General features: G+C 41.7%; 1 protein-coding gene across 1 annotated transcript in view; it reads right to left on the bottom strand.

Moving 5' to 3' along the window:
* The window catches only part of DTNBP1 (dystrobrevin binding protein 1), a 112668-nt gene extending 98982 nt beyond the window's left edge, over window positions 1-13686 (bottom strand). The window contains exons 1-3 of the mRNA XM_007539268.3: window positions 13488-13686; window positions 1741-1794; window positions 940-990 (exon numbers count right to left, since the gene is read on the bottom strand). Of these exons, the coding sequence (XP_007539330.2) occupies window positions 940-990; window positions 1741-1794; window positions 13488-13543 (161 nt within the window). The 5' untranslated portion in view covers window positions 13544-13686. The remainder of the gene's footprint in view (window positions 1-939; window positions 991-1740; window positions 1795-13487) is intronic.
* Window positions 13687-20328: the final 6642 nt, after the last annotated feature.

Genomic DNA, 20328 nt, shown 5'->3' with positions numbered 1-20328 from the left:
GAAAAACGGCCTATAGGAGCAGTGGATTCATAGTGCAGGCCCACTGATAACCCACCGATGACCCTGGAGACAAAAAAAAGTGTCGGGGTTCCTGGGGGGAGGACACAAGCCAGCCCAGCTCCCACTTCTGTCTGGCTTGATGGCCACCAGGAGACAGACAAGAGAGTGGGAAACCTAGGGCTAGCATAGGCAGGGGTGAGCTCGCTAAAGGAGTCTTCTAGCGTGCTGTGGCAATGGACAATACACAAACCCTTTAGGGTACCTTGCGGGAAATGGAACATCTTTATTGACACAGTTAGAAGTTTATAAAGGGGTAGCTGTGCAGGGGAAGTAGCCAGCTGGCCAATGAGGTCAATATCTCCTTATAAGGGAAAAGAGAGCAAAGCAATAAGAGAGATGGATGGTGATACAGGAACAAGGAAATAGAAATATAAGGAAGGCGAAGCCCAATAGAGGGAGGAGGGGTTGAGTGATGCTGCAAAACTGATAGGAAGGTTGGAATTCCCCCGCATACTCTGGCTACATCTTGCTGGCATGCCAAGGGGAGTCTGACAGACGAGCTTCCAGAGGGTCAACCGTCCATGCTCAAACACAAAGGAAATCATGTATTTTATTGATCTACATGTCCATAGGAATGGACTGAAGAGAAGTGGTATAAAATCAAGAATCAAAGTAAAAAAATTATGGAAGACTAAAATTCAGAATGAATTTTTCTTCATGGGTATGATACGATAAATACACAAAATACTGTTAGTAAAAAGGAGAGAGATCTGCTTGCTCAAAGTGTGAATGGCCTTTGTGCTAGTGAACAGTAAAAGCCCTTCCAATCAGTATGTTAAGGTAGAATTTATTGAATATTTCTTTAAAGGTTTCTATCTACAAAATCATACAATACTTTCAGATAATAAAAGTCTTATTTTAAAAAATGAAAGCACTCACCTGCTAAGTAATTCTAATCCAGCGGAATATTTTGGTAAATATGAAACAGTCCTGCCAAAAGAAACATTAAATTTCTCTTTTAAATATTTATTTATTTTATGTAAGAGAGACCAGAGCACCACTCCATCAAATGTAGTGCTGGCAATCAAACTATGAGTCTTACACAGGCAAGGAATGTGCTCTCCCTGCTGAGACACTTTCTGGTCAGTTCTGATTTAGACCAATTATTCACAAGAATTTTGACAATGAAATATCATTAAGTGACAAATTATCTTAACTTTTAGAGAAATGTATCATTTTATTTCAAAGTTAATACACTGTCACCCATCACTCTGCTTACAAATTTGTAATGCACAACAATGCAATAAACACTTTAATATGTCACTTCAAAATAAGAAATAAGTTCATCACTTAAAGGTTGTAATCTGGTCATATGCTTCACTCAAAAAAATGAAAAGTTACCCAATGCAGGTGTTTTTACTTAAAATAGGTAACACGACTAAAGAGACGTGCTTGTGAAATACTGTTTCATTATTAATTTGCTTCTCAATAATGCAGGACTTCAATGTTCCTCTTAATAATAATGATAAATTGGACTCAAATAATAGCCATTGATTATCATAAAGTTATACTTCAACTACTAAGTAGTTTTATTAGAAAGTTTCCCAGTGTTTCAAAATTAAGAATCAATAAATGGTTTTGTACTCAGATGCACTAAACCCAATACATTAATTATACTACGACTATGACAAAAGTAGTATGAAATTTAAGTCATCATAGATTAAATCAGGACAAACTTACTTGGGTTTGCTTTTTACTTTAGCTTCTCTTGACTTGTCACTTAAAGTCTTCAGCCTACAATTCAACATAAATAAAATGTCATGTTTTTGTAGCTCAAGTAAGTTTTATACTTGTTAAAATTTTAAGCTGGATAAGCTAAATGGTTAGCAAGAATTAAGCACCTCTAACACAATATTTCAATGTTTTTTATATAAGATAACACAAATAGAAAATTTGTAACAAATGTCTTCTTTTTTTTTTTTTAATCTCTAATCCTTTTGTTTAAAAACAATTCCCAAGGAGTCGAGAGGTAGCACAGCGGGTTAAGCACAGGTGGCACAAAGCTCAAGGACCGGATTAAGGATCCCAGTTCCAGCCCCCGGCTCCCCATGTACAGAAGAGTCGCTTCACAGGCAGTGAAGCAGGTCTGCAGGTGTCTGTCTTTCTCTCCCCCTCTCTGTCTTCCCCTCCTCTCTCCATTTCTCTCTGTCCTATCCAACAATGACTATAACAATAACAAACAACGGCAACAAAAGGGAATAAATAAATAAAAATTAAAAAAAAAAAACAATTCCCAGATATGACAGGACTAACTGGTTTCAAATTAGTGACTGAAGAGGCATCCCTACCTAGCTCAAAAACAGCTTAGGACAGTACTAGCTTATCAACTTAAAACCAATCTACAGTAAGCTTTCGTGAGCTTGTCTGGGAGCTTGTCTAATTTTTCTAAATTCTAAATCTCCATTCCTACCAATGGCCAACTTTGTCTCAGGTTCTACCCCTGACTGCTTGTAATAGCTGCTTAACTGTAATGGTCTCCTCCCCTTCAGTTTGCTTTATTCACTTAATTTTAGTGATTTATTTTTTATTATTTAAATAATTAGAATTCCATGAGGGGCAGAGAGAGGGGAAAAGGGAGAGAGGAGTCAGGGTATCATTCTGTCATATACAGTACCTAGGCTCCAGCTGAGAGCCTCAAGCATGAATGTCTTTGTGTACTACCAGTTGAGTTATTCCCAGAGCTATCTGCTTTTTATTAAGGTATTATGCTGAAAAAAAAAAATAGATCAATGAGCTAGCAGTACATGTATAATTTTACTTAATGAGCCAATTCACTAGTCCATTTTTATCTTCTTTCTGCTATGGATTCTGTATCCTGTAACAGGCTGCCAAAACTGAATGCCAAACCATGAACTCATAAAATGAGATATTACTATACATATTCTTAAGTTGATTAACTTAACAAATATTCACTTATAAATATAGCCTGAAGCACAAGCCACAGTATGACTGCTAGCCTCTACAAAATACAGATTTTCTTCCTCAATATACTAATTGCCATCTGGCAGAAACTATGGTAAAACACAAGCTGACTTCTGTCTAAGTGTTCATCCCACTGTAGTACAGTGTACTAACAACTAGACAACTTAGACGACTAGACAACTTAGACAACTGTAAGTCTAAGTACTCACTCAAGACTAAGTACTCACTCAAGACTTTTTTTTTTTTTTGTAAATACCTGGGTAATCACCAGAACAGAACTTTCACGTAAATGCTTTTTTTTTAAAAAAAGTTTCATACAGTTTTTTTTATAGCATTTAATGTTCTTTTCTCAAAAACCAGAATATTGATGAGATTAATTGCTCTCAGTGATACTCTTTATAGCACACTCAGATGAATCTAAGGAATTGTACTAAAGTATAATCTGCTGCACAAGAACAAAGTAAATTTCAAATTTACCTTGGAAAAACTAGTAAATTAGGTTTAAACTGAGGTTAAGCAACAGCTACGGAAAAGTATTTTGTTGGCCATGATCTACTATTTCCATTCCACAATTTGAAAGGTACTTATTGAATAGTTTTGAGGTCCCAGGTAAAATTATTCTAGGGTAGTCACACATACCAGTGTATTACACTAAAAATTATTTTAGTTTTTGTTTTTTTAGTAATTCAGATAATTTTATATTGTTAAATGTTACAAGGATACTGAAGGAGAACTGCTAAAAGATCTTTGAACACTGCTACATAACCTCGTAAATCTCTAGATCGGTATTTCAAATATTTCCAAAATTAAATTTTAATTTCTCAATAGTAACATCATATCGTGGGTTCCCTTCTGTACACTTGCCACAAAAAGAAAATGTCTAGCTAGAAACAAAGTAGAAGGAAAGCCAGAGAATTGACAACAAAATTGTTGTAAGAGTTAATAAGAGCCTCCCCACATGTGGCTCCTGAACCGCCTGCTTAAAGAAAAAAAAAAAGGTCTTCAACCAAATGTAATCTGTGGAGTTTATCTGATGGACTTGAATAAATTAACTGTAATGAGATATTTCTATGAACCAGAAAGTTTGATTATGAATTGAGTAACTGATCAAGGAATATGTACTTAGTATTGTAAAGGATGACATTAACATTGCATCTATGTAATGTTTGTCTTAGATTTTCAAACTGATGCATGATGGATGGGAGAGATAAATCTGAGGTTTTTCTTTATAAATACAGAGGCAAAAGCAAATCTGGTAACAGTTTAGAGTTGTCGAATCTAAGTAATGGGTATATGGACCACATTGTCTGACTCTATTTTTGTGTACAGTTTAAGTATAAAAAAGACAGGGAAACAGCATAATGGTTATGCAAAAAAACTTTCACACCTGAGGCTCCAAGGTTCCAGGTTCAACCCCCAGCGCCACCATAAGCCAGAGCTGAACCATGGTTCTTTGAAGAGGAAGGAACCAAGTAAAGAAGGAAGGAGTATAAAAATCTTTTACAGCTAGAAGTGGCTCAGCAGGCAGAGCCATGGCATAAACTCTAGTGCTCTAGCCTGCCTTCTCCTCTCTTTTCATGCTCATAAAGCAAAAATACTTTTCTTTAATTTCATAGGACAAGGAGAAATTTAAGCACACCCATCAATATGTGCAAGGACCATGGTTCGAGCCCCCACTTCCCACCAGCAGTGGGGATGCTTCAGGAGTAGAAAAGCCAATCTCTGGGGGTCAGACGGTGGCGCAGTGGGTTAAGCGCACCTGGCCCGGAGCGCAAGGACAGGTGTGAGGATCCTGGTTCGAGCCCCCGGCTCCCCACCTGCAGGGAAGTCGCCTGTGCAGGCGGTGAAGCAGGTCTGCAGGTGTCTGTCTTTCTCTCCCCCCGTCTTCCCCCGCTCTCCATTTCTCTCTGTCCTATCCAGCAATGAACAACATCAACAATGGTAATAATGATAACCACAGGGAGGCTACAACAACAAGGGCAACAAAGGGGGGGAAAATGGCCTCCAGGAGCGGTGGATTCATGCTGCAGGCACCGAGCCCAGCAATAACCCTGGAGGGGAAAAAAAAAAAAAAAGAAAAGCAGATCTCTCTCCCTCTCAATTTCTCTGTCCTGTCAAAAAGAAAAGGAAAAAAAAATGACTGCCAGGAGTGGTGGATTTGTAGTGCCAGCCCCTAAGCCCCAGCCATAACCCTGGTGGCAATAAAAAAAGAAAAGAAAAATGTGTATTGCACTAACGTAAAAGACTCTTGGGCAGGGAGGAGTGTTCAGGTCCCAAAACATGATTGCTGAGTAGGATCTCAGTGAGGGGTTAGAGTATAAGAAATGTCACACATGTATCAACTACTGGATTTTACTGTTGACTAATCCCCCCAATAAAGAAAAATTAAAAAATAAACTATGTACAGTACTGGGCCATAGTGAAATATACACCATTCCTATAAAGAGGCTTTTCCGAAACTCTTATGCTCATCCTCCTAATTATACCCTAAAAGTAGGAGTTGCTATGTGAGTATATTATTATCGACTTAAGTGAGCGATTGGACAATTATTTTCTACTAAAAACAACTAATGTACACTTGAAATCCAGAACACTAAGCCTCAAGTTCATCATGACTTTAATAATTTATTTCTAAATTATTGCAAGGGCTTACTTTAATTTTATACTAACATTCTCCTTAAAAAATACAGACAATATTAAAATATCTTATGAAAATGTAGAGGTGATTAGTAAAACTACTTAGACAAAAAGTATAAAAAGAGCAAAATGATATATGGACCAAAGACTCATGAGGAAAAAATGTGCTTTCTCTTCTAGGTTAAACTACAGAGAGTGACATCAATATTTATTTGCACCTTAATTCCTATTCTTTTTTTATTATTATATATTTATTCCCTTTTGTTGCCTTTGTTTTATTGTTGTAGTTATTGTTGTCGTTGTTGTTGGATAGGAAAGAGAGAAATGGAGAGAGGAGGGGAAGACAGAGAGGGAGAGAAAGATAGTCACCTACAGACCTGCTTCACCGCCTGTGAAGTGACTCCCCTGAAGGTGGGGAGTCAGGGGCTCAAACCAGGATTCTTACGACGGTCCTTGCACTTTGCGCCATGTGTGCTTAACCCTTAATTTCTATTCTAACCTCATTATTGATCATGAATGAGGATGACTGCTCTAAAGACCACTAAATATATTAGTATATTTGTCAGTAAAGTTCAATTCTGTTAACTATGTTCATTATCTCTGTAACTCTTAAATTCTGTTTATGAATAAAAATCCACACTATTGTATTTTCCCATTAATATCTATCAACCTTTTAACAGAAAAAAAAATCACAGTGATAAAATTGCAAAAAAAAAAAAAAAAAAGAGCATCAATCACACTTAAAATGTGCATATGACCAGTCAGATCTCAAGTCTGGGAAGTTCACACAAAAGCTGCACAGACCCAGTAAAAGTACAATACTGAGACTATATCTTATCTAAACTCAAACACACTACTTTAGCTATTTTATTTTATTTGATAAAAAGAAATTGAGGGGGGAGGGGAAGACAGGAAGAGAAAGAGAGATACCTGCAGCACTACTTTACCGCTTACAAAGCTTCCCCCTTATAGGTGGAGACAAGGGGCTTGAACCCATGTCAGTGTGCACTGGAACATGTGTGCTCAACCATATGTGCCACCATCTGGCCCCCCCATTTCAATTCTGACTCCTCTCCTAAGCGTTTCTTAAATTGCCTATTGCTTTTTGAATGCCAAGCTGTAAGTTATTTTGCAATACATTCAGTCTTCTGCTCCCTCTCTCTCAAAAGTATACTACTTTACATTGATAAATGACTCAATTCACCTAAGAATACTCCAAAATTAACACCCTCAAATACTCCACCTTTCCCACTTCTGTATATCACTGTTTATAAATTTGATTAGTGTCTGTGTCCCTCTATTCCCTTAGTATTCTATTAGTACTTGGCTACCCAATTACAGCCGCCTAAAAACTTGAAGCTCCCCACCTGTAGTCCTGTCACAGTGCTTTTTAAATTATTCTCTGAAATACAGGTAGGTTCGTACTACTTCCTTCCACAAAACCCTTCAGAAGATTCAGTAAACCTAAAAATAAATGAGGATCACCCTGTGTAAAGTAGCAATTATTCTATCCTCAACCTCCTGTACATTTATTTCCAGCAACAGTATTTACCACAATCTAGATATTCTGCTTCCTGAAGTCAGAAAGAACACCAGACAGTTTTGCTGTCAGTGTGCTGTTATATCCCTAGTTTCTACAACAATGCCTACCACAGAGCAAGCAAGCAATACTTATTTTTAATTTCTTTTTTAGACAGAGACATAGAAGGCAGACAGGCAGGGGGAGGGGGGCAGGACTTGCCTGGGTTGCACATATGGCAGTGCAGTGCACTGTCCAAACCACTAGCTCAACCAATAAATATTTGATAAATGAATTAATTTAGCAAAGCATTGATTGTTTATTATCAGTCACTAAACTTCTTTTCCATCTTCATCTCTCACTTCTGTTTTTGTTTCTTCCTAATGTAATCACAATCTACCCTTATTTTTGAAGGCCTAATTTAAAAGTGATCTCTGCTTTGTAGCCTTCCATAACCACCAGCCTAGGGGCTTCCAGAGGAACTTGCATGATAGACAGAAACTGCTTAATACAGACTAAGGTCAACTAAGAATTTGGCCTCATCACTCTTATTTTGTCAATAAGATGAAAAAAATTTAGGACACTTTCAGTGCCCAGGATAGAGCCTGGCACTTACTAGGGAGTCAGTAAGTATTAAGTTGAATATTAAGTCTTTTTGTTTCTGTCTTATTAAAAAAGCTTAATAATTCCATATTTGGGAGTTACTCTCTTCTCTGATCTAGTTTTCTAGCCCTATTTCCGACTCTCACACCATCTCCCCAGATGATACCTTTAGCCCACCTGCATGTTAGGAGCCGGGCTCAGACTAAAATTAGTAAGTCATGGACCCCTTGGAATACACCTAAAATAGACCTACTAGCCTTTTTCAAAACGGAAACCCCCAAAATCTCATCTGCTATAGTCTTACCTTTAGGTTCCTGATTAGTAAACAATTCGTTCTGCTTTATATCTTAATGCTCTTTCAGGCACCAAGTTGCAAATGCTACCATGATGCCAACCTGACTTCCCTGGGGAGATGACCTCACCAATGTGCCCTGGAACCCCACCTCTCCTGACCCCTGCCCCAGTAAGGAAAGATAGGGACAGGTTAGGAGTATGGATCACCTGCCAGCACCCAAGTTCAGCAGAGAAGCAATTATAGAAGCCAGACCTCCCACCTTCTGCACCTCATAATGATCCTGGGTCCATACTCCCAGAGGGATAAAGAACAGGAAAGCTTCCAATGGAGGGGAAGGGATACAGAACTCTGGTGGTGGGATGTGTGGAATTGTACCCCTCTTACCCTACAGTTTTGTCAGTCATTATTAAATCAATAATAATAAGTCTGAACAACCCTGGTAGTCAACATTTCAGGCAAAAATGTCACCATTTTACATTGTTAACTGTTTTCTTAGATGTTCTCTCTTTTTTTTAAATTCATTTTTATTTACTTATTTATTTGCCTCCAGGGTTATCACTGGGGCTCGGTGCCTGCACTACGTATCCACTGCTCCTGGAGGGCATTCTTCCCATTTTGTTGCCCTTGTTGTTGCTGTTACTGTCATAGCTGTTGTTGTTGTTGAATAGGACAGAGAGAAATCGAGGGAGGACGGGAAGACAGGGGGAGAGAAAGATAGATACCTGCAGACCTGCTTCAACTCTTGTGAAGCAACCCTCCTGCAGGTGGGGAGGTGGGGGCTCGAACCAGGATCCTTACCCCCAGCCCTTGAGCTTTGCATCATGTGCACTTAACCCACTGCACTACCACCCAGCCCCTAGATGTTGTCTCTTAAGCAGCCATCCTCCCCCTCCAAACCCTACCCAGGGGAGAGCTATTCCAGTGCCCCACTACCACAAGCTGGAGAATGTCAGGGGTCAGCACATTTGGAGTGCAATGGGTAAGCCTTGCCATGGGAGAATCACCCTCATGATCCTGGTATCACCCCTGCAGGGTCTTTAGGCAGGTTTTGGGTTTTGATACCACTGGTGCAGAGCAGAGAGAATGAGCATACTTGGCAGGGGTAGTTAGAAGCCAAGAACAAGGAAACACCCACTAATTGCAACCAGTTGGCTTTCTACTTCTTTCTGTTGTTGCCTCTGGGGATTCACCAATCTGGTTCAACTTTTTTCAGACACCACAATATTGAAGCTGCCCTCCCCTCCATCCTCCCTCCCTCCAACTCTCCTCACTATCCACCCACCCCAGTGTGGTAGGGCCTGGCCTCAAACCTGTGTGGCACACATGGCAAAGCAAGCACCCTCCCAAGTAAGCTATCTTGCAGGTTTTCTTTCTGTAGTAAGAACTCGGTGCCTGACAAACAGGAAACACCAGTCAGTGACAGTGAATTATAAGTCCAGTAAATCTGATTTTCAGTTCCATGGAGGGTTTAACCTATCAGAATACTTCAACCCTGAGACCTTTGGTCAAAACTATGCATAAGATATATATATGTGTGTGTATATATATATATTCATTCAAAGACCACAGTGGATATCCCAAAATTTCCTGAGAGCACAGGTTAAAGTGGATGTTTTATGTAAACTCTCCAGAAAGCTCCAAGAATTCTGTTAAGCCAAAGTAGGTTTTCACTTATGAGAAAAGAATAAGGCCCAGAGCCAATACCCTTATTATTCTGGCCTTTGAACTAACTGGCTACTCACTAGTGGCAGAAAAATAATACAACTGCTAAGTTGTTTTCATCTCATAGTTATTATTATAAATGAAAATTTACAAAAACAGAACAAAACGTCCTAAGTTCATGGACAACCTAGTGTGCCCACAGGATATCAGCAATATATACTGCCCTCACCTGTTTTATTTTTTAACATAGAGACAGAGAGGTAGACAAAGTATGAAAGATCACACAGCACCAAAGCTTGCTTCAAGGCGAGGCAGCTCAAGTAAACTACTTCACTAGCTCGCCTTCACTTGACCTAAAGTTCTTTTTTTTCCCCTTTACTTTATCTAAAAGAAAAGTAGGAATTCACTCACTCATGAGGAATGTTTTAATGCTATGACAGAGAATCCTACTTGGGATTTGATCAAAATGCTTGGGACCAAATTTGGTACCTCATTTTTGTTTTGTTTCTAGGTAGAAACAGAGGCAGACCTCTAATGGATCCCTCTCTCCACCACCACTGGTCACTTCTATCAGGAACGTCATCACAAGCCCTCTTGTGGGCTTTCCCAGGACCTTGCCCTCACCATAAAGCAGCGATGGGACTGCCCCAATCACCAAATGGACCTGGGGTTAGTTATCTTGCCCTGCCACTTGAGGAAGACTGGTCCTGAAATGAGTGCAGCCTGGTGTGTTTCCAGATGTGGCCATGAGCTGCGAGCTCAGACCAATAGGAACTCAGAAGTTACACAGGCTCTGGTGATTAATGTATATATGGGCCCTGGGTTGGGTAGATGGAGCTAAGTAGTTAATTCGATCCACAGAATTTTTTCAAATATGGAGCTACTCTCTGCCCTAATCCAACCTTCTAGCTCTTTTCCCTACTCTGTCTGACACCATTTTCTCAGAAAAGTATTTTTATCCATATCATCCTAGCTATCAAACTCAAGCAAAAACCACCATAGTCGTGCCCCCCCCCAAACATGCCTAAAATGGACTTCCTAGCTTTCTTCCACTCTAAAATCCCTAATCCCATCTGTTCTGTTCCTACTTTTTGGTTCCAGTTCATTAAGCATTTTGTCTATGTCCTGCCACCATCCAGATACCAAGTTGCAGATGCTACCATGATTCCTTCCTGACGTCTCTGGGCAGATGACCTCACCAATGTGTCCTTGAACTTCACCTCTCCAGGGCTCTGGCCCACTGGGGAAAGACAGGCTGGGGGTATGCATCAACTTACCAATGTCCAAGTCCAGTGGAGAAGCAATTACAGAAGCCAGAACTCCTACTTTCTACATCCCCAAATCAATTTTGACCCCTGCTCCCAGTGGAGGGGACGCTCCATTAGAACCAGCAGAGAGGAGGAAAAAAGGGAGGAATATTTGGATGTAGTAACAGGGTCATGAGTGGCTTCATGGGGGAAGAGAGGGCTGGAACTCTGAAAAGTTCTAGTTGGATGTGCAACACATCGCCAGTCGACAGTAAGGAGCTCTGAAAAACAGTAGGTTTTCTATTGATTCTCTGGGGAAACCTGAATTCTCAAAGCATCGCAACATTTTTTTAGATTCCAGCTGTTCTGGCTTCTATAGGCATCAATTTCAATTATAATGAAATGCTAACTCCAATTTGATAGTTTGGGGGAGGGGAGGGCCTTGTTACTTTCACATTTGAACCTCTGGGCTCTTTCAATATCTATATATATATATATATACATACACAAATATTTGTTATGTTTAATTTCATCTTTTCTCCTTATGACAAAATAATCACTTACACAAAATACACTGACTTCACACTGAATTCAGAAGGGTTTACTAACATGGATTGTGTGGAATTTTTCTTGGTAAAAACTGTGATGGAATTTATGCATGAAGAAAGAACAGCAGGTTGAGACCTTCCAGGTCATTAGGAGAGAAATCTCTTAAAATGAGCTATTTCTCTGCCAGATGACAGGTTTAGGGCACTGTTAGAGGTTTGTCAGTTCAGAGCGAAATGTCTGAGGAAATCAATAGAGGGCCTACCAGGAATGAAAGTCCTCTCAGCATGTCTGACCCCAAATTGACCTCTACGGCATCTTCAAGAAATGAAGTCATTTTCCAAGAGGTTCTAACCAGATCATTTCAGTCACACCCAAAACTAAACCCTGAATTCCAGTTATCCAGCTCCCCCAGGGTAGTGTGGGACCAATGTCCATATTCTTATAGAAATTTAACCCCCTACTAAGCTGAAGACAGAAGTATAAATGAATGAGTTACTGTAACTACCAGGTGGTGGACTGTTCTACCAATAAAGATGCCCTTATAGTAATAGCAGAGGTATACTAGATAGATTTGTCTATGACCATTCTCATGATACATGTGGACCATTTCAGCACTACACCACAATCTCTCCACACAGCAATTTACAATGTGAATATATATATAGAATTAAAATTGGAAACAGTAAGCATACAAAACCATGGCATCAGTAAATGACTCCTAGTACATCTAAAATTAACATTCCTAGGAACATTAAAGTAAAATTATCCAATTATGCTTCACGTTTATGTGTAGGGTGCCAGTTTATGTGTATTTGCCAGTTTGCAAAAGTATTCTGGCACTTATAAAGAGAAACGACAGAAACTTTTGTCCCGGAAAATTTTAGCTAACAGTGTCCCCCATTAAGAATTTAAAATAGAATGAGTGAGGATAACCCTCACATCCTAAGCATTTCCAAAGGTTCTATGAAGTCACCCTTTCTAAGGGAATAGAAAAATGAGAGAGAATTCAGCAATAAGTAACATCCATGGCATTAGGGCTTATATGTCAACTCATTAACCCTAAAACAACTTGCAGATGTAATAGTTTGATGGCCTGGCACTAGTGTCTATAGTAATGGTTCTGAGCTTTGCTGCACATTAGAATCATCTGGGGCAATCTTTAAAACTCCATCCCGGGCTGGGGAGACAGCATTAATGGTTCTAACAAAGACTTTGACGCCTGAGTCCCAGGTTCAATCCCCAGCAATACCATCACCCAGAGCCGAACAGTCGTGCTCTGCTAAAACAAAAAAGAAAACTAAAACAAAACACACAGAGAAAAAAACACTCCATCCCCAGCCAGTCTCAATTAGCAGGGAGTTGAAGCTGGGTAGGGAGAACTGAGACCTGGAACTGAGGGCGCCCAGGTGATTCTAAACTTAAGTTTGGGCCCCCGCTGAGTCCCTGCTCTTTACCACGAGGTGATGAGGACTCTGCAGCTGTGGACTCCCTTGCTCAAGAGTTTCTTCACTGTGGCGTTGCAACCCGGTGCAAGGGAGACAGAAAGCAAAAGGCCACGAGGCGGCAGCAAGTCTGGCGGAGCGCGAGCGCTAAGACTGGGCGCCACGACCTCTGACCCGAGGGCGCGGAGCCGGCGGGGTCGCCGCAGGAGGGGCGGCGGGACCTCCCGCGAGAAGGGGGCAGGTGTCTGGGAATCCGGGAGGGGGGGAGCGCGGCCAGCGTCCCGCGGGGGGCGGAAGCAGAGAGGCGCGCTCGCCTCTCACATGACTCCCCTCCTGTGCCTCGAGGGCAGGCGGGGATGGGGGTCCCCCACATCTCTCTCGGACGGTCTTCTGCGGTCCCCGCCGCCCCGTGGCTCCAGAGGGAGTCAGCCTCCGCCTCCAAGTTGTGCCGCTGGAAAGTTGGTTACTTTCCCGGGCGGGAGGGGTGATTGGTGCTCGGCTCAGCCGGCCCTGCTCCCCGGGTCTCTGCCCGTCCCCACGGCAATACCCACCCGGAGGTGAAATCCTGCTGCACGCTCAGCAGCCGCTCGCGCAGGGTCTCCAGCATCGCTGCTGCTGCTGCTCCTGCTGCTGCGTCCCGCGGCTCCGGCTTCAGGCCGCCCCCAGTGAGCCCGCACCCGGCTCCTGTCACCCGAGCTCCCCGCACACTCTCGCACGCCCGGGCCGCGGTCCCGCCCCCGCCTGCTCCCGCCCGCTCCCGCCCGCGTGCCGCAGCCCCTTCCGCGTCCCCGCCCCTCACTCCCGGCCAGCCCCGCCCCCACCGCGCCCAGGCCCGCGCAGCCGCAGTGAGCCTCGCCTGGATGGGCCGCAGAAAAGGGGCGGGTTCTTCGCCTGTCTGCACGGAAAGCCGGAGGTAGGATTCCTTTTCTAGCTCTATCGCTGACGTCCCCGTGGGGAAGTGTTTTCAGTGGAAAGCTCTGTTGAGTGCAGCGTTGCCTTTTAGCCCTTAAGAGAGAGCTAGGTGGGGAACCGGGCGGTAGCACAGCGGGTTAAGCGCACGTGGCGCAAAGCGCAAGGACTGGCATAAGGATCCGGGTTCGAGCCCCCAGCTCCCCACCTGCAGGGGAGTCGCTTCACAGGCCGTGAAGCAGGTCTGCAGGTGTCTATCTTTCTCTCCCCCTCTCTGTCTTCCCCTCCTCTCTCAATTTCTCTCTGTCCTATCCAACAACGACGACGATGGGCAGCAAAAGGGAAAAGGTGGCCTCCAGGAGCAGTGGATTTATGGAGCCCCAGCAATAACCCTGGCGACAAATAAATAAATAAATAACAAAGCATTGTCCTGCTTTAAAAAAAGAGAGAGAGCGAGCTGGGTAAATTTTTGGTAGATTCTAGCAAACCCTTTCACGGACTGGCTCCTGGAATCAACCCACTAGCTTAGACTTTGAAATAGTTAACAATGCTGAGCCTCAGTCTGGGGGAGATTACATAATGGTTATGCAAAAAAGACTCATGCCTGAAGGTCCCAAGTCACAGGTTCAGTACCCCCTCATCACCATAAGACACAGCTGAGCAGTAATCTGGTTAAAAAAAACTTTTTCTCTCTTTCCCTAGTAGGGTGGGTCTCTGGGGAAGCAGAGCTCCAGGACACATTGGTGGGGTCTTCCATGTTCATTGGGGAAGCAATTACAGAAGCCAGACCTTCTACCTTCTGCAACCCACAATGACCCTGGGTCCATGCTCCCAGAGGGATAGAGAGTGGGAAGGCTATCAGGGGAGGGGGTGGGAAATGGAGATTGGGTGGTGGGAATTGTGTGGAATTGTACCCCTCCTACCCTATGGTTTTGTTAATTAATCCTTTCTTAAGTAAAAAATTAAAAATTAAAAAAAAAAAAGAAAGAAAGCGACAGGGAAGTGCACACTTCTCCCCATGAAGCAAATTGACAAGCCTGGCATCTCCAATCAATAAAATTACATTCTGCTGAAAAAACAAACAAAAAAACAAAACTTTTTTTTGTTAGTCCCGGATGCAAAAGACTCAAGTTTGGAGCTCTGAGGTGCCAGGTTCAATCCCCAGCTCAACCATAAGTCAGAGCCGATCAGTGCTCTGGTCTCTCTGTTTCTTTCTGAATCTCTCTCTCTCATTAAATTAAGTAAAATATTTTTTAATTTCTTTTTTAAAAATTCAGAGCCTCAGTTTCTTCAGTAGTTAACAAAAGCTTCTGCATCCTTACTTTCTGCTTTTTGTTTAACCTATTTAATCAGGCTTTTTGCTGGAGGAAAGGAAAAATCTTGCACCCCAGAATAGATTTTTGGCAAAAGACTGATTTATTGGGAGGGGCTCTAAAAGTTCAGTGAAGGTCTCATTTGAAAAAGATCTTTACGGGGAGTTGGGTGGTAGCGCAGCAGGTTAAGCGCAGGTGGCGCAAAGTGCAAGGACCAACTTAAGGATCCTGGTTCGAGTCCCTGGCTCCCCACCTGCAGGGAAGTCGTTTCACAAGCGGTGAAGTAGGTCTGCAGGTGTCTTTCTCTCCCCCTCTCTGTCTTCCCTTCCTCTCTCCTTTTCTCTCTGTCCTATCCAACAACGATGATGACATCAATAACAACAATAACTACAACAGTAAAACAACAAAGACAACAAAAGGGAATGCCGGGGACCAAGGCCTTAGCTAAGTCTCTCATATAGAAAGTAACAAAACATCCTGAAAGCAGCCGGTAAAAACATTTATAGGTAGAGTGGACATTCCAACAGTTGGAACTGAGATTACCATCTAGCTGTTTGGAAGGTTGCTCACCCACCTCCCTCCCCCACTACCTTAGCAGAACTTCTTCATTGTTTGTGCTTATATTGCTGCTGCAAAATAAAATTTTTAGAGCTTGATCAGACCTCCTGTCTTGCTCTCATTCTTTGTGTCTCTTGTCTCCTTCATTCTCTCGCCCCCTACCCTAGGTCTCCATTGATAGACCCCGCAGGCCGGGGCAAGGGAATAAATAAATACTAAAAAAAAAAAAAAAAAAAAAAAAGATCTTTACAAGTTAAATTCTAAAAAACCATATAGGCTCTCCTTTCATGTTTAAGGAATACCTAATGTATAGAGGAAGCAGAACTGAATCTGCATGCCTTTGTTTACTGTGCCTTCCCTTAAACTTTGATGCCTGAAGCTATATGAATGAGTTTGTCTTGCTGGGTCAGTCTCTTGTGTTCCCGGGAAGTATAGGTTCCTTTTTTCTCTTATTAATCTATCTAATGCTTGTTAGATTATTTGACTATTCTCTAGAGAACTCATAGGGCTGTGTGATGATGAACTTTGTGCTGGACAATGTCACTAATGTCCCCCTGGTTTGTTATCTGTTGCAATCACTTTCTTAATCTGCCTTTCAATATTTCTCAGTGCAGTTCTGTATCCTCCCCCCCCTTTTTTTTTCCTGCCAGCTTTTCACTGGGGCTTTGCCCCTGTGTGAGTCTACTGCTCGATGCTTACTACTCTTTTTTTCTCAAGATAGAGAGAGAATGAGTAAGAGAAGATCACAGTGATGCTCTACCACTTGTGAAACATCCCTTTTGCATGGTATTCCCATGCTTTGCAAGGGTGTTGAACCCTAGTCCAAAAGCCTTGTGATGCGTGCACTCAACTAAGTGATCTATCTCCTGCCTCCTCCTTATTGCATTTTTTAAAGTATGTTCTCTTACCTTAAATAATATCATGTTACAACTGTTCTCTCCTCCCTATCCTTCCTCCTATTTCAGCAGTTGCTTCCTGGCCAAACATCTCCAGCCTCTTACTCTTCTCCATTTATGTTCTCAACACCACCTTATAAAGTCAAATCTCCTATTATGTTCAAATCTCTATCAGCAGCTCTTTCTTCCTTCCTTTAATTAATACTAGTTGTTTATTCAACAGGTATCCAATAGACAGCTCAAACCCAACATACCCAAGAGTGGAAAATTGTTGCCATATTCAACTACCGGTCTGACACCATCACTCATCAAAGTACTCAAATTAAACAACCTGAAATCACTCCAGGAGACTTTTTTCTTCACTCTCCATCTTAAACCTGTTAAGTCTAATCATCAGTATTTCTAAAGTATTGCTGGAATTTACTTCCCTCCAATTTCACTGTAACTATCCTAAGCCAATGTTGGTTTGCTTCTAAATTCTGCTTATAAGACCTGCCAAGGCATCATCTTCCTTAATGTAGAATGATGATAGCTGTAATTCTCCTCTTTGCCATCCACATTCCTATAATCTATATTTGACACTGTCCAAAAGAATTATTTAAAAGAGCAATCAGGACCAGCAAGATAACTCACCTAGGAAAGGGGTGCCTGCTTTTTCCATGCAAATGACCCAGGTGTAAGCTCAGTTCCTGCCACACTGGGGGAAGTTGGTGCTGTCTTTCCTTCTCTTCCTCTGTCCTTCAGTCTCTGTCGGCCTCTTTACATCTGGGAAAAGCCAGCTTGCAGAAGAGAAGCCCTGGTGATATCAACAATAAAAGAGCAAACAGATCATATTGATCCCGTTTAAAAATCCATCAGGTGTGGTCTGGGAGGTGGCGCAGTGATAAAGCTTTGGACTCTCAAGCATGAGTTCGATCCCTGGAAGCACATGTGCCAGAGTGATGTCTGGTTCTTTCTCTCTCCTCCTATCTTTCTCATAAATAAATAAATAAATCTTTTTTAAAAAAAATCCCTCAGTTGCATTCTTTTCACATAAGCAAGATTCAAAGTCCTACATTTTGAACCATTTCTAACACTGTACAAATACCACGACCCATTGTGTCCTTGACATCAAATCGTACCAGCTTTGTGTGTGTTCCTTGAAAATTCCAGCTCCATTTCTAACTTAAATAAGATTTCTTCCATGGCACTCGGGTCTCAGTTTAATTTTTATCCTGTTAGATAGTGTTACCCTGATTATTCAAGTTACCCACTCAGTGACTTTCTATATACCTTTAGGTTCCTGATTAGTAAACAATTTGTTCTGCTTTATATCTTAATGCTCTTTCAGGCACCAAGTTGCAAATGCTACCATGATGCCAACCTGACTTTCCTGGGGAGATGACCTCACCAATGTGCCCTGGAACCCCACCTCTCCTGACCCCTGCCCCAGTAAGGAAAGATAGGGAAAGGCTGGGAGTATGGATCACCTGCCAGCACCCAAGTTCAGCAGAGAAGCAATTATAGAAGCCAGTCCCACCTTCTGCACCTCATAATGATCCTGGGTCCATGCTCCCAGAGGAATAAAGAACAGGAAAGCTTCCAATGGAGGGGAAGGGATACAGAACTCTGGTGGTGGGATGTGTGGAATAGTACCCCTCTTATCCTACAGTTTTGTCAATCATTATTAAATCAATAATAATAACAATAGGCTGAATAACCCTGGCAGAATCAACATTTCTGGCAAAAATGTCACCATTTTACCACACTGTTAACTGTTTTCTTAGATGTTCTCTCTTTTTTAAAATTTATTTTTATTTATTTATTTGCCTCCAGAGTTATCACCAATTTAGAATTTTTGAAATATTTTGTGAGAAACATTTATTGAAAAATTGACGAAAACATCAAGGGCAACAAAATGGGAAAAATGGCCTCCAGGAGCAGTGGATCCATGATGCAGGCACTGAGCCCCAGAGATAACCCTGGAGGCAAAAAGAAAATTGATGAAAGATTTTGATGCACTATTTTACTTGCTGAAGCATAAGATTTCAGTTTAGCAGGACATGTTTAGCATGAACCATTATAGCTTTGCACTTCTACAAAAAGCTACTAAAGAACATTGTATGGAACGTTTCCCTCTGCTTCCCTTTTTAATCTCTGCTGTACCAAATGACATGTCCTACTTTTTAACTTCTGCCACCTCATGACTTTAGTTTTAAGGTTTTCTCTCTCTGTGTTTCTTGGTTTCTGCTACCTATAGTGTCTTGGGTGACCAGAAGACTATCAGTACTTTTACCAGTCATAAATAGAATACCTGAGATGGGTTGTGTATGCTATATAGGTCTTCTTGTAGGCCAAGTACCAGTCTCCAACCCAACCTATTGCGACCAGGATGTAAAATTAACTGAACCAAGTCTGGGTACAAATTGCTTTGGACCTTGTTCCCACCTGGAAAGAGACTATTAGGGGATCTTTGACCAGTATGTTCAAAGTATAAAGCTATAAAAGCTAAGTTAAAGACACTGTATCCAATGTGTACTTGGTAATGTTTTTGCTTGTGTTGCTTCAGTTCAGAGATTTAAATACAACAAACAGTAAGTTTTCAAGTATTGCCTGTATCATGTTATATATGAATACACATATATTTGTTCAAATGATCAAAATAAATATTTTTCATATGCATCTGTTCTTCATTTACAGTTCCTGGCTCAAAGCTCTGAAAAGGCTGGGGATTTCCTAAGTTTTGAGAAATATAAACGTGGTTTTTGTTGTCTGAATAAAGGAAATTTTTAGATGGGCCTAATTGTCAGGGAAACAAACATGAATAGAGGGTGGTAAGAAAAGTCTGATTTCTTAGGAGGGGCAAGTCACTGGAGATTTCTTTCTTTCTTTCTTTCTTTCTTTCTTTCTTTCTTTCTTTTTTTCTTCTCTCCCCCCTACCCTACCTCAGAGTCTTTTACTTTAGTGCAATACACCAACTCCAGTACAGGTTCTGCTTAGTATTTTCTCTTCTGATCTTGTTTTTCAATTTCTGCCTGTGAGTGAGATCATCCCATATTCATCCTTCTGTTTCTGACTTATTTCACTCAACATGATTTCTTTAAGCTCCATCTAAGATGGGTTGAAAATGGTGAAGTCACCATTTTTAATAGCTGAGTAGTATTCCATTGTGTATATCTACCACAACTTGCTCAGCCACTCATCTGTTGTTGAACACCTGGGTTGCTTCCAGGTTTTGGCTATTACAAATGTGCTGCTATGAACATGGGTATACACAAATCTTTTTTTAGATAGTTGTGTTTGGTTCCTTAGGATATACCCTGAGGAGAGGAATTGCAGGCTCATAGGGTAGGTCTATTTCTAGCCTTCTGAGAGTTCTCCAGACTGTTCTCCCCAAGGCTTGGACTAATTTACATTCCCACCAGCAGTGCAGGAGGGTTCCTTAGTCCCCACAACCTCTACTGGAGACTTTCTGTGGTCAACAGTCAATGAGTTAATTAAGAAATAGAACAAAACAAAAATGCCCAAACAAGAGAAGGGACCTTCCTAGAGTCAGTGAACAAGCTGGGGTTTGGAGAGAGTGGCACATTTTGAGAGAACATGCCATTGGATCGACCTTCTCGTGGTGCATCCCGTGAGTACCCATTCATTGGGGAAACTGAGGATCCTTCCTAGCCGACTGAATCCACATGGATCCCAGTCACTTTCAAAGCCAGCAACAAGCAGCTCCTGACAGC

Source organism: Erinaceus europaeus, chromosome 4 (genome assembly GCF_950295315.1).
Source record: "Erinaceus europaeus chromosome 4, mEriEur2.1, whole genome shotgun sequence".
Taxonomy (NCBI): domain Eukaryota; kingdom Metazoa; phylum Chordata; class Mammalia; order Eulipotyphla; family Erinaceidae; genus Erinaceus; species Erinaceus europaeus.
Note: the sequence above shows the minus strand (reverse complement) of the source record. Positions and strands in the feature narration are given on the sequence as shown.